The sequence below is a fragment of the Miscanthus floridulus genome, chromosome 8 (genome assembly GCF_019320115.1).
Source record: "Miscanthus floridulus cultivar M001 chromosome 8, ASM1932011v1, whole genome shotgun sequence".
NCBI classification, from domain to species: Eukaryota; Viridiplantae; Streptophyta; class Magnoliopsida; order Poales; family Poaceae; genus Miscanthus; species Miscanthus floridulus.
In genome coordinates this window covers 175,861,442-175,875,872 of record NC_089587.1, presented here as the reverse complement: position 1 = coordinate 175,875,872, position 14,431 = coordinate 175,861,442, and the positions used below count along the sequence as shown (strand labels likewise).

Below are 14,431 nucleotides of genomic sequence, written 5' to 3'. Positions count from 1 at the left end.
ACTCTTGTGTGCGAGATTCCCATGCATCTGGAAGGAAACACATCTGCAGGCCGAAGTGGCGCGAAAGCAAAACTGTGGGCGGGGTGGACGGTTACCTTTGCCATTGGCTTATTGCTACCTGCTCATGCAACGAACCGGGTCAAGATTTTCCCATCCGTCGCTGACAGCACGCATGCGGCATGCATATCCCCATCGGCAGGAGACGCCTTTCAGATCTAACAAACACTGCATGAGAATTGGAACTGGCGTGGCATGGATGGGACATGATTCACATGCCTCAAGCATGTATGTGATCCAGTTTCATCAGAAAAGCATGCATTTGATCCGTGACCTTGTTGGTAATTTGGTATTAGTATTACATGCAGAACAGTGAACCTCTGAAGGTCAATCGAATCAAACTAGAAAACATGGCACACGGATTCGATCGTTCTAATCTGCCAGCCTGAGCCATTAAAATCCAAAATGGATTTTTTTTATACAATTTTTTTTTGAAACGGCCATACGAGACGCAAGGTAGTGAACATTTTCTTTTGAGCGAATGGCCACAAAAAAGAGAAGGCCCATAAGGCCCGCCAACTTGCGCGTAAGCCCATATTAACAAATGCAGCGGCCGAGCGTAAACAAATAAACAAAACATTATCCGGATTAGGATCGGGGTATTGAACCCGACGTGAATCGAACACGCAACCTTCTGATCTGGAGTCAGACGCGCTACCATTGCGCCACGGATCCGGTTGTGCCCTATCCACTAGAGAACTTTATAAATAGAAACTACTTCAATGAGCCCTACAAGTTAGCTCAACGAGACCACGTTCCTGCTCTGTTTTATGAGATGAGCTATGTTATAAATATAAATTTTCATCAGCATTCCGATGCCTATAGAAGGCATACATACTGGCAGGACGTCCAAGTAATGGAACGCCTGGGGCATCAGCAACAAGACCAACCAAACAAAGTGAACAACCGTCGTACAACCTGTTCGCTTGTTGGTTTTAGCCAGAGCTTATCAGTCAGCCAAAGGTATTTTTCTCTCGCAACAAATCAACACAGGCCGAGCTTATCAGCCCAGAAACCAATCAGCGAACAGGTCGATAGTGTTGGGTCTCTTAGCTTCCATGTTGGCGAAGTACGTACTACGTAGCGTGTGTACCCAGTACTCCTCTCGTTCTAAATTACAAGTCATTCTAACTTTCTCGTAGAGTAAAAACATCTCAAGTTTAACCAAAATTATAGAGATAATTACAAAGGTCTATGACATCAAATAGTTATACTATCAAATTATAGATAACAAAGAATATAATGATACTTATTTCGCAGCATAAATGTTATTATTTTATTATATAAATTTGATTAAAGTTTAGATACTTTGGCTGTTTTTTTTCCCGAGAACGTGCGCCGGCACGTATTTTATTAAGCAGAGGAATAGAGTTTTATTACAGCCACCGCCCCAAAACAAATTACCGCTACGCTTCCCCCTCACCAGACTCGCACGCGGTCGTAATTACACAGTAAGATACTCTGATTGTAAAAGAGAATGGCTTATAATTTGAGACGGAGGGAGTACCTACGCATGTACGTTGGTGCCGCTTTAGTGCTGGGTCTTAGCTAATGGTACTACTAATTAAGCCGCAAGTCCCGGTCTGCCTCCATGTTGATGTCTTTGTGAAGTACGTAGTGGTGTGGTACCTTGTACTACGTACCTACGTTGGTGACGGTTTGTTCTGCGGCGGCTTATAGCGACGCGCGATCAACAAAGCTAGCAAATGCAGCATGCTCATGAATGCATGCATGCCCCGATCCGATCCGTCGAATCGACATTTACAAGCAGACACTCCGCATCGACGGCTATAACTACGGGTGTCCCGGCCGGCGATCGGAACCGTGTAGTAGTATTGTGATGGCGTAATCACGCGGCACGTACCATCCGATCTAACCCACCGGCTAACGACGACGCATCCATCCAATCGCATGCCGCACCACGGTAGCTCAGCTAACCCCTGCTCCGTAGCTAGCCTAGTAGCCGCGGTATAGCCTTCATTGCACTGCACACGCGAGCAGAAAAAACCAGCGCGGGCCGGGGCGGTGGCCGCGAGGCCCTCCCTGTCTAGCAGGTCGCGCCGCGCGAGCACGAGGATCGCACGCGTGCTGCGGTCCTGCGGATACGGACGGCCTTCATCAGCGATGGAAGGCGGGCGGACATGTCCTCGCGTCCCCTATTGAAGGAACCACGTGTCCCTGTCGCCCGGTGGTTGCGCCGTCTATTCGGCACCGTTCGCGCGGCTCCTCCGCCGCATGCGCGAGCTATCGCAACTAGCAGTCGACCCATACATGCATTCTGAAATTGGGTGGAGCGAACGACCGGGGGGTTCTTGCTTTTATTGGGCCGTTCACTGTCCACGATTCAGAAATGAATGGACGATGATACGTGGCGTGGCTGAAATTTGCACTCTCAGGCCATGTTTAGATTGCAAAAAATTTCAAACCGATGAATAGTAGTATTTTCGTCTTATTTGATAAATATTGTCCAATCGTGGATCAACTAAGCTCAAAAGATTCATCTCGTGATTTCCAACTAAACTGTGCAATTAGTTATTTTTTTACCTACATTTAATGCTTCATGCAAGCGGCTAAAAATTGATGTGACGAAGAGAGAGTGAAAAAACTTAAAATTTGAAGGTGATCTAAACAAGGCCTAAGTTCAAAATCCCACTGAACGTCTCTTGCCTGCGCCAAATGCACCAAGGTTGGTAGGATTTGTTTACACATACTTTTATATTACAAGTACCGATAGTGTGGCAGTGTCAGATCAGCCATGGGACTAAAACTTTTTGGCCCAGGAACCTGCTGCTGGAAAATGAAACCCTGCAGCAAGGAAAGACGAGAACTTGTTTCATCTGCAGGAACGATTATCTGGAAACCCAACCAGTACGCAGTTCACCGTGTACGTACCATATTAACACCTGGAACGTGGACGGTTGAGTGGTCAAACCGTACCCCAACAAAAAAATGTGGAAGTAATTTCACTGAACACAGAGGCAAGATGAAAGAACACTGCAGAAAAACCGTGCAAAGCATGTTCAGCTGTTCTCAACGCTGACTGGAGGGTGATGTCAGAAAAGGGGGTCGCCTGATCGAAAAAGCAATCGCTGGATGGACCGCTGGTTTCTCCCCGAAACAACAGGTGTGTTTAAATCACGGTTTAAAGTTTAGGAACGTCACATTAAGTGTCACATCAAATGTTTAGATAGTAATAATAAAATAAATTACATAAGTTTTTAGTAATCCACGAAACGAATTTATTAAGCTTAATTAATCTATCATTACCACGTGCTTACTGTATTTAGTTTAGCTATCTATATATTTAGTTTCATAATTAATCTAAATTTAATACTTCATACATGCGTTAAAAATCCGATGCGACAAGACTAAAGTTTCAACCCGATGAATAGTAGCACTTTCGTCTTATTTGGTAAATATTGTCCAATCGTGGACCAACTAAGCTCAAAAGATTCATCTCGTGATTTCCAACTAAACTGTACAATTAGTTATTTTTTTACCTACATTTAATGCTCCATGCAAGCGGCTAAAAATTGATGTGATAGAGAGAGTGAAAAAATTTAGAATTTGGAGGTGATTTAAACAAGGCCCTAGCAGCACGGTTGTGCTATGCTGTGCTGTCTGCATGTGCATCACACAGCGTAATATTCTTAGCAGAGCACAGAAAGGCTCCGCTTCTCCCATACCGCTGCCGTGCACAGTAGACAGTAGTGTCATACGAGTTCTTACGGGCCATAAATGCACTCGTGCTCGGTCCACGCTGCTACTGCTACGAGCACATTGACCGTGTCAGTGGGTCACCAGTCAGTCACCACCTCTGCGTCTGCCTGCAGTTTACCGAGCCCCCAAGAACAACAGCTGGGCTCAGGTTGTTAAACTCTGCGACCTGCTGGGGCGGATCTCATCAATGCCAAGTGATATCCGTACCTGAGTGTTAGGTTGATCATTCTTTCTCGGTGCGTGAAACAGCAAAGGTACTGCGTGATCATGCTAGTCAGCAGTAACTTAATTTGTCCATTAGTACTAGTTTTGACCTGTATGCTCCCTACCCTGGGGTGATTTTTCTTTCTTCTCGGAAACAGGCCTGGGGTGATTTTCCTTTCTTCTCGGAAACAAGCCAGGCCACCGGAGTGATCTCTTCTCTTCTCCTCTCTCCCGCTGACATCTCACATGAACACTTAATCTTCGACTGTGGAGCAGCGTGCAGGAAGCAGGAGCGCCTACGAGCATCCGAGGAGCGCCCGCCTCCTGATCGGGTGGCAGGTCACGTCCTTCCCTCACCCCTAGACGGCGTGATGCTGACCAGGGGGCGGTCGGCTTCGTCGCCATCATCGCCCATCGGTGCCTAGGTGCAACTCAATTTATCATCAGGCTGACACTTAGTTTGTTCCTCTTCAATCTAATTGCATGGAATTTTGGAACGGGAACCTTTTACTAATCTTCATTTCTGCGTTCATGAAGAACCAAAGTTTTACATGTCCGCTGAGTAGAATTCTGAAGGTATTGGGAGAGAGAGAAAAAAAACCAGCATGTCTTCCACGCTAACTGTCATTGAGAGTTGAGACATTCCTTGGCTAGGATGCACATGGGGTCTGTGGACAGATCTGTTTACACTTCTTCACAGGGTGGTCCCGTGGCAATTCGCCATGGAAACCGCACAATTAATGGCCTAACTGATCCACTGTTCCTACAATGACTCGAGTGTAATGTAAAATGTAACTGGACATAATTTTCACATAGGCCCTCCCTCTGCTCAGAGTTTTCTTCTCTTTCTCTCTGTTTTCCATATAATAACAAAGAAAAATAAAACTTACTATCTCTCAGTGAGGGATACTGTATAGCATACAATTGTGCTGTCAGAATTCAGAGAGGGGAACGCGGGAACTGACATCTCTCAGTGCATCTCTTGAAAACTGAGGAGCAGAGTTGCTGAGAATGCCAACAGAGTCGACACGGCGCGCGTCCTTTTCACCTGCAAGCGGCAATCGGCTTCACCATGCGTCGCGTTGTAGGGCCGGGCCAGTGCGCTCCGCCAGAAACAGCAGGACGCTGCGGCCTGCCACTGCCAGTGCCAGGCACATCTCAATTGTGGCTGCTCCGGCAGCCACTCAGTGCTGTGCCGTGCCGTGGCACCAAGACGACGAGCAGAGCTCGCGCCAGATGCAGCCAAACACATCCAGTTTCGCACTGCCAGGAAAAATTAAAACTTTTCCTTGGGTGGTATGGCAAGAACTCGGATCCAAGGCCAGAGAGACACCGGAGGCCGTAGCGCACAGCACGGCGGCCTACGGCCAGGAGGACACGGGGAATGTGGCACGGCGGAGCCACGAGTTTAAGCGCATGAATACGCAGCTCGGCCGTCCCTTTCGATCGGTGCGACGACGACGACCGGACGACGACGCCCCTGCCGGGCAGCCACCCGCCCGCGCGGGAGGGAGGCGGCGGCGCGCGCTCCCGTAGCCCGCGGCGGACCAAGCCGGCCGCGCACCACCAACCGCTGTCGCCATCGTCCGGGGACGTACACGTACCTTTGGTCCGTTTGCTGGAGCCCGGCCCGGTCGGCGGGCCGCCTTCTTCCGCGCCCGCCTAACGGTGGCGCACGTGCGGCGCGCATGACGAATACTGGTGGGAACGGCGAGGTCAGGTGCGCCAGACGGATGGGCCACCCCTCGGCGTGGCCGCACGGAAAGCCAGGAAGATTCTCCCTCCCACCGGGAGCTGGTGCACTGCTGCACTGGGCACCGGGCAGTCAGTCAGTCAGTACTGGGTACTGGGCGGCACGTACACGTACGCCAGTCGCCCAGGGCACCACCGTGCACGCCCCCCGCTCTATTTATGTCGCTTGCTACCGACACCGACCGGGTCACTTGGCCACTAGTCACTTCATTCCTTGTCACTAGAGCAGCTCTGGCCGAGCTGCGTCGTGTGCTTAGGGTTTCACCGATCGATCCTTCTCCTCCTGTGATCGCGTCGCGTCTGGCCGGAGATGGGGCGGTCGCCGTGCTGCGAGAAGGAGGCCGGGCTGAAGAAGGGGCCGTGGACGCCGGAGGAGGACCAGAAGCTGCTCGCCTTCATCGAGCAGCACGGCCACGGCTGCTGGCGCTCGCTGCCGGCCAAGGCCGGTGAGGACGGCGGAGCTAGCTCGATCTCACGACGTTCTTCGTTTCCATTTCATCATTCATTTTTGCGATCGAGCATGCAGTGTGCTCATGCTGATGCATGGTGTCGCGTCTGCCGTACGTATGCAGGGCTGCGGCGGTGCGGCAAGAGCTGCCGGCTCCGGTGGACCAACTACCTGCGGCCGGACATCAAGCGGGGCAAGTTCACGCTGCAGGAGGAGCAGACCATCATCCAGCTCCACGCTCTCCTCGGCAACAGGTGATCATCAACATCATGCAGTCGATTCATTGCATATGCACGCAATTCAGCAGGAGTGTCCTCTTGTTTGCTTCCCTGATGACGTGTCCTGCAGCTTTTCCTGTAAGAACGTGGTGAAACTGAGGTGTAGCAAAAAAACAGTAGTCGCACGACACAGTTTGGTTAGTCACGTTTGTCATTAATGTTGGCGAGCCCGCTTGCATCGCTGTGCCTCGCCGTCCATGTCAGGGCGGGCGTTGGACCATGTCACCGCCCGCTTGTCGTGTCGCCCTGGCCCTGCCATGCATGTTGACCTTGCCAATGCCACGCCCCATCATCATTCCTGCCATCCCGGCCTGTCTGTCCGTGTCCTGCTCCTCTACTCCACCACGAGCTCCTTCAATAATGCCCCTCCATCCGCACCACACGCGCCTCTAATCATTTACGCCAAACCATCTTTACTGTTCGAGTTACTACTAGTAACATTGCTTGCTTGCTTGCTTCATCGGATGAGAATGAGATCCAGATGAAAAAAAAAGACTGACAGTGACATGCCCTCGTGCAATCCGCAGGTGGTCATCGATCGCGACGCACCTGCCCAAGCGCACGGACAACGAGATCAAGAACTACTGGAACACGCACCTCAAGAAGCGGCTCGCCAAGATGGGCATCGACCCCGTCACGCACAAGCCCCGCGCCGACGCGGGGGCCTCCTCGGGCGCCGGCGCCGGCAACAACGCCGGCGCGCGCTACAGGGCCGGCGCGCACCTCAGCCACACGGCGCAGTGGGAGAGCGCGCGCCTCGAGGCCGAGGCGCGCCTGGCGCGCGAGGCCAAGATGCGCGCCCTCGTCTCCCCGCCGCCGCCCGCGCCAGGACCAGGGCCGGCGTTTAGCGGGCTCGAGTCGCCGACGTCGACTCTGAGCTTCTCCGAGAGCGCGCTGCAGTTCGCCAACTCGCCGCACGACACCCACGGCACGCCGCGCCACGCCCTGACGCCGCCGCGCTCTTATTACGGGGAGGCGTTCGGGGAGCAGCAGCAGCAGCAGTTCGCCGACGCCGACGCCGCCGTGCCGGGCTTCGTTCTTGCCGGCGTCCTTCTCGACTGCTCTGTCGCCGCCGCGGATCAGCAGAGGTTCGCGGCCTCGTCGACGGACGCCAGCGCCAGCGTCAGCGAGCAGCAGGAGGAAGAGGACAAGGGCTACTGGAGCAGCATACTGAATATGGTCAACTCGTCCATGTCGTCGTCTTCGTCCTCGTTGACTTCCGACGCTGTCACGGACCCCGCCATGTACTTGCCGTCGGCGGCGGCGGCGGCGGAGTTCTGAGTGGCTGTCACGCAATAATAACGAACTTGTGCTAATGTTACTTTGTCATGTGTGTTGGTTGCTAGGTGTTTTGATTCTAGTTTACGTGCTAATGGGTGTCCACGTGTTTTGGTTTTTTATTATGTGCAATAAGCATGTACGTACTGATTTTGTTTGCGCGGGTGTCTCCAATGTAGTAGTACAAATAACAGTGTTAATGTTCAGGTCTCATGCTTATGCCTTTGAAATTTGGTGCTTCTAAGCGTCCCGTTCGGCTGGCAGAATTTTGGTTGAAACTGACTGAAAAACACTGTTCCGGCTGAATTATTGTGAGAGAAAAACATTATTCCAGCTGAAAAAAAGAAATCGAAAAAGTCAAATAAAGAGTAAGCCGAACGGGCCCTATTCATCAAAGAGCTTCTTCTTTGCGAGAAGGGACATGCCTTTGCTCAACCCTTACCGAGGCTATTCAAGCCTGCAATTCAGCAGGCTCCATAACGTCACCTGGTGCTGAGTGCCAACTAGACGCCCGTGAACGCCTTCCCCCTCTGTGCATTTAGGTGTTGTTTTGTTCAGTTAAAAGATGGTTGATAATAGAATCATTTGCCAGTGCTATCTATTAGGATTTAATGGAAACACTATTTGTTTGGTTGTTGTGTGTATGGCTAGCCTAAACAGACACCGTCGGAAGGTGAGCGGTAAAGACATTGCACACGGGTGCATCAGTTCCCTCGACTGTCGATTACGTCAAAGCCAAACCAAACATGAAGTAAGATGGTATGTTATCGTTGTGAACTATTACAGCACCGCCCACCAAGCAACTTAGTTGCTATGGCCGACTTTGGGCTTAGGCGGTGTTTGGTTGCCGCTCCTAAATTTTAGTCGTTGTCCCATCGAATGTTTAGACAATTGAGTATTAAATATAGACTAATTACGAAACTAATTGCATAGTTTGCGACTAATTTGCGAGACAAATCTTTTAAGCCTAATTAGTCCATGATTTGACAATGTGGTGCTACAGTAAACATGTGCTAATGACAGATTAATGAGGCTTAAAAAATTCGTGTCGTGGAGTACTGACGGATTATGTAATTTGTTTTTTTATTAGTATCTGAACACCCCATGCAACATTCTCCCGACACACTTTCTAAATTTTAGTCATTGGATCCAAACATCACCTTACAGTCGGTTGGAAAATCTTTTGAAGAGTCAAGACCAATTTTTGTTTCATGAGTAGGAATGTCAACAGGAAATTTCCAATCGGTAAATGTCTCTCCATCTCTGTCCCAAGAACACTTGTGAGGCTTATTTTCATCGCATCCCCGTCCTCGTGCAAGGAATCGATTCGTGACGAGGTCTCCAGCATCATAGTGTTTCATCCATCCAACCTCTCATCAATCGTTGTGCATCCTGTCAATGCTCTTTACGTGCTTTAGTCCAAAAATAATAGGTCATGCAAAAACTGCCTTCATTTCCCACACGATATGTTTTTTTTCACAAGTAAACATTAAAGGTACTTCCTCCTTGGTACAAAAAAAAAGTGCTTATCCACGACGATATAGTTGGGAATTTTGGTTGAGACATTGTTATGGAGTTGTTTATTGTGCTCTAAGGTGTGTACCCTAAAGTGCAAAAAAAAAAAAAATCTTAGTCTTCGGTTGCAAAAGAATCGATGCGAGAAAAAGTTTGATGCTAGTGGAGGGACTCAGCTGAAATGAAAGATCATGCTGAGGAAAAAGGCAAGAGCATCTCCAATAGTTTCCAAAACACACTCTCAATTTAGATTTTTTAGCAAGATTAAAAAAACTACTCTTCAATAACTCTCTATCTCAACTCTCAATCATTCTACACTTGGAAAAATCGATCTAATCATGTGAAAATATACGCGTGCATATCGACGTGCCAATCTGGAGGTGAAAGTATGTATGTGGGAAGAATAAAGAGTAAGATAAGGTTCCTCACGTGAATGTTCAGGAGAGAAAAAAAGTATTAAAAGAAATTTATGGAAGACAGGGTTCCATGGGCTCAGTGCCGGGAGCCCCACGCTCCATCGCTAGATCCGTAGATTCGTTCCTGCACCCGCGGAATATTTGCTATAGCGAGGGGCCTCACACTCGTCAGCTACATGTGCATTCTGTTACCAGCGGTTTTCAACGCGGCGAAAAAAATTTATGGAATCTGACGAAGACGTAAAGTTTGTTGTACGGTTTTCATGTTGTCTGTATGCGTAAAGTTTGTTGTACGGTTCGAGACGTTGAACACGTTTTAGGAACGAGATTTTAGAAACAGTTCGAGATTCCTCATGCAAAATTATCTTTATATTTTAGGAACGAGATTTTAGAAACTGTTGAAGGAAGCTAACAAATATGCTCTCAACGTTTTTTGCCACTTCTAAAACTCATTGATTTACCAACTAATTTTTTTTTGGAACCACCGGAGATGCTCAAAGTCTAAGTGTGACTTGGTATGGTAGGTGACAACCTCTCCCTTCAAGTTTAAGAAGAAAGAGAGGAGGATGAAGAAAAAGAGAAATCACTTGTCGTTGACGGTGATCCATCGATAGGGATGCAAGTCTCACAACCTAAAATAAAATTGAATGACATGCTACCTAGTTAATTAGGGAAAATGAACTAATCAATGCTGAAAACAATGTTCTCTACCAGCTTACCTTCCTACTCAACATCGTAAAAGACCACGAAGATATGCGGCAACGCTAGGTCGCGGATTATTTTGGCATTATATACTACGTTCGTCTAACAAGGAGGTGCGTGCGGCGACCACAACGAAGAGGCATACTACGTTGTTAACGTGCTGGCGTTTATTGTTTATCACTAGCCGCTTGGGTGTTCAAAGCTAGTGCAGGTATCTCTGTCTCTGAATTAATCAATGAGGTTAGATTAAAAGCCATTGTTGTTGTTACGTGGGTGGTAGGTATCCACTATCCAGTAAATAAAATAAATATAAAGCTGAAAACAATAGAGAGCGCGAGATTGGAGGCGCACCTGCACGAGCAGTGCATGTCCACCGCGATCGCGACCCACGTAAAAGTCCACTCCGGGTCTAGAAGGCCACAGGCTATTCTTATGTCTCGGCCCAACAACGGGCGGCGGCACGGCAGGGCCCGAGGCTTCTTCTCGTTTTGAGACAAGCCCAAGCTTTCTTTCTAGTCGCCTTATACACGAAGCCCAACAAGCATGTGCCCGAGCTGTTTCAGCCCAAGTACTGAGCCCAGCCGGCCGCAGCTTCGGCAAATGTGTCACCCATAGCTTGGCTGTTTGGCTCTGGGCTCTGGGCTCTGGCTGCTCCCCCGCCTCGTTGCCGTGTTTTTCTATTGTGTACTGCCGTGTGAAGTGGAGGCACACGGTCGCACGGAGGTCAGGCCCGCCGTCAGGTAGTTAACACCGGAGGGGAGGTGTTAGCTGGACAGGAAAGAGAACCTTCGTACGGTTCGGCTGATGATTTTTGTGGATGATAAATCGGCCGAAACAGATTTATTATGAGAGAAAAATACTATTTTATGACTGTAAGTTCGAACGAACAAATAAACCAAATCGGCGCCGCACGATTTCCCACCTGCGCACTCCCTACTCCCGTTTGCTTGGTTGGTGAACAACAAGCAGATGACGCCGAGCTGGTTTGCCGAATCAACGAGATTCTGAGGCCTGATGATCGCTACTCTATTTGGAAATTGGTAGGTGCAACTTCCAAGGCCGGCCGCACCCTGGGATGGGACTTGGGTGGGAGGACGACGAGCTCGTGGATATACCACGGGCCGGGGATTCCTATGCAGGTGGGTGGAAGTGTTGTTGACGAGAGCCAGCTGTCGGTTGAAAGAAACATTTCAGTTTTGCCACTTCCATTTTTTTGCCAATAAAAAAAGATACTTACCATTTTTGTCACCCTCTCCCATTCGCAAGATAATATAATATTTTTTTTTCATAGTTTTACCGGATTCAAGATGTCATCACGTAGCTTAAAGAAACAATAATTTGAAAAGGCTACTTTCACTACGCCGGATTCTTACACTAGGAACGGAGACATTTTTACTGTAGGGACGGCTGGGGTTGGGGGCGCCCCTACAGTGGACGTCCTCGGGCCCCAGCAGCCCAGCCGCCCCTATAGATGGCACTGTAGGGGCGGCTGGTAACCTGAGCCGCCCCTACAGTTGGGGTTGATCTGTAGGGGCGGCTCAATCACCAGCCGCCCCTGCAGTGCCCATTTGTCTTTTTTAAAATTTCAAAATTTGAAAGGTTCAAATTTAGTTAAATGATAAGATAACCAAAATAAAAGTTGTAGATATTGATGAGTTGAACAATTTTTGTATTCACCATTTTTATATTTGAAATCATTTATGGTTTTAAAATTTGGTTTGAACTTGTCAAATTTCAAAATTTAAAATGTGTAAAACATTGTCACATCCAAGTTTGATCAAACTTAAATGCTGAAGCATGATTTTAGAAATTTGTAGGAAAAAAACCATCATATTTGAAGTTAGTACGAGGGAGAACAACTAGTTACAAAGTTTACCCACAGATTAAAAAGAGAAATCACACTGTTTTAGATGATCCTTACATGATCATAGTGAACAATTTCTTTTTTTAATCTGTGGGTCAACTTTGTAACTAGTTTTTCTTCCTCAAACTAACTCCAAATCTGATGATTTTTTTTTCTAAAATTTTCTAAAATCATTCTCTATCAATTTATTTTGTTGGTTTTGTCAATATATACATATGAAAAGTTTGAGCAATTTAAATTTTGAATTTCAAAAAAATACAACTTCAGACAAGATTTTGGTACCCCAAATGATTTCAGCTGAAAAAGTGATAAATACCAAAATTGAATAACTCATCAAGATCTACAACTTTTGTATTGGTCATTTCTTCATATGACAAAGTGGTAATGACATTGTTCACAAATGAGACACATCTCTCATAAGGTTTTATAAACTATATGAGACATGTGTAAGATTAGTGAACAATGTGTGCTAAGAATTTGTCAAATGAAGAAATGACCAAAATAAAAGTTATAGATATTCATGAGTTGAACAACTTTGGTATTCATCACTTTTTATGTTGAAATCAATTTGGGTCTCAAATTTTGGTTCGAACTTGTCGTTTTTCAAAATTTCAAATTTGAAAGGTTCAAATTTTGTCAAATGACAAGATGACTAAAATAAAAGTTGTAGATATTCATGAGTTGAACAACTTTGGTATTCATCACTTTTTATGTTGAAATCAATTTGAGTCTCAAATTTTGGTTCGAACTTATCGTTTTTTTTCAAAATTTCAAATTTGAAAGGTTCAAATTTTGTCAAATGACAAGATGACTAAAATCATTTAAAGTATTGAAAATAGTAAACGAGTTAGAAATTTATTGAAACTTCTACAAGGCAACGTATATGTAGTCTATTGCATATAAAAAATATAATGGTGCATATTAGATAATTATTTTTGTGTGTTACTTCACAATGGTGCAATGAAATGAAAAAAGAAAAAGAAAAACATTAAGTGAGCGATAGCTGGGGCGGCTGGTGATACACACTTTTTGTGATTGAACCGCTCTTACAAATACACACAGCAGGGGCGGCTGGTGATACAGCCGCCCTTACAGAAGTCCACTACAGGGGCGGCTGATATTACCAGCCACCCCTACTGAGGGCATTGTAGGGGCGGCTGAAAACACTAGCCGCCCCTACAGAGGGCACTGCAGGGGCGGTCCGAAAACCTCCCCTACAGAGGCACCCTCTGTAGGAACACCCTGGGAAGGGCGGCTGGCGCAGCCGCTCCTACAGAGGCTCTAGAGCCGCCCCTACTGTTAAATTCTGTAGTAGTGTTTCAAATCTAAAAGACTGGGGTCACTATATCATGGCAGATCAAAGTCATCAAAATTGGTTCAAATAATCTCTTAAGTCTTGCCCATGAAATTGTGCGTCGATAGGGATTGAAAGTGTGTATGTGCTTATAGAGGTGAAAGTGTGTATGTGCTTATAGGGGTGAGTGTGTGCGCTCATAGGGTGTATGTGTGTGTGCATGCATCTATGTGAGCATCTGTGTCTATACTGTGTGATTCAAAAATAAAGACATCTCATTCCATTGATATCCTTATATCTTAATATATAAATGTGGTGATGTAGCCCAACTAACAACATTAGAATTAAGGAATAATTAACTGTGGTCATTACCTTTTCTCAAGGGTGTATGTGTCTGCCAGCTGTATGCTTAGTTTGCATGTATTTTCGAGATATATGCTTCCTTCTCAAAATTAACTTTTTCATATGAAGTACCACTACTACATAAACACATAACATTGTCAATATTATCACAGCTAGTTTCATCAAAACCGACGGTAATAAAATTAGCAATGCTTGTTAAGGGGAAAGAGCATATCTCCATAGATTTTATAAATCCAGCGGTAGTGATAGCTCATTATTACTGTCGGTTGACAATAAAAACCGACGATGATAGTATCTTTGTCGGATATTAACACTAGCCGAGAGTGATAAGGGCAAGGACTTGAAATTTTATTCCAATCTAGTTAAGTCGGATGGCTGATGTCTAGGCTTCATCGAATATTCTCTATCTCTCTCCCCCCTACCCTCCGTCCGGTCCATCCTCCGCCCCACTCCATATCTTCCCCCCCCCCCCCCCCCCCCCCCCCCCCCCCCCCTCAGCTTGACCCACACCTCCCTCTCTCGGGGCTTGTGTACGAATTT

The 14,431-nt window shown here is 47.0% G+C and overlaps 1 protein-coding gene and 1 non-coding gene across 2 annotated transcripts; one reads left to right on the top strand and one right to left on the bottom strand.

Moving 5' to 3' along the window:
* Nucleotides 1–660: 660 nt before the first annotated feature.
* Nucleotides 661–732, bottom strand: TRNAW-CCA (transfer RNA tryptophan (anticodon CCA)). Its single transcript has one exon. It is a non-coding gene; the product is annotated as a tRNA-Trp (tRNA).
* Nucleotides 733–5,940: 5,208 nt separating this feature from the next.
* LOC136474083 (transcription factor MYB106-like) lies at nucleotides 5,941–7,944 on the top strand. Its single transcript, XM_066471695.1, has 3 exons — nucleotides 5,941–6,179; nucleotides 6,306–6,435; nucleotides 6,987–7,944. The coding sequence occupies exons 1-3, from the start codon at nucleotides 6,044–6,046 to the stop codon at nucleotides 7,738–7,740; spliced, it is 1,020 nt and encodes a 339-aa protein (XP_066327792.1). The 5' UTR covers nucleotides 5,941–6,043; the 3' UTR covers nucleotides 7,741–7,944.
* The last annotated feature ends 6,487 nt before the right edge of the window (nucleotides 7,945–14,431 follow it).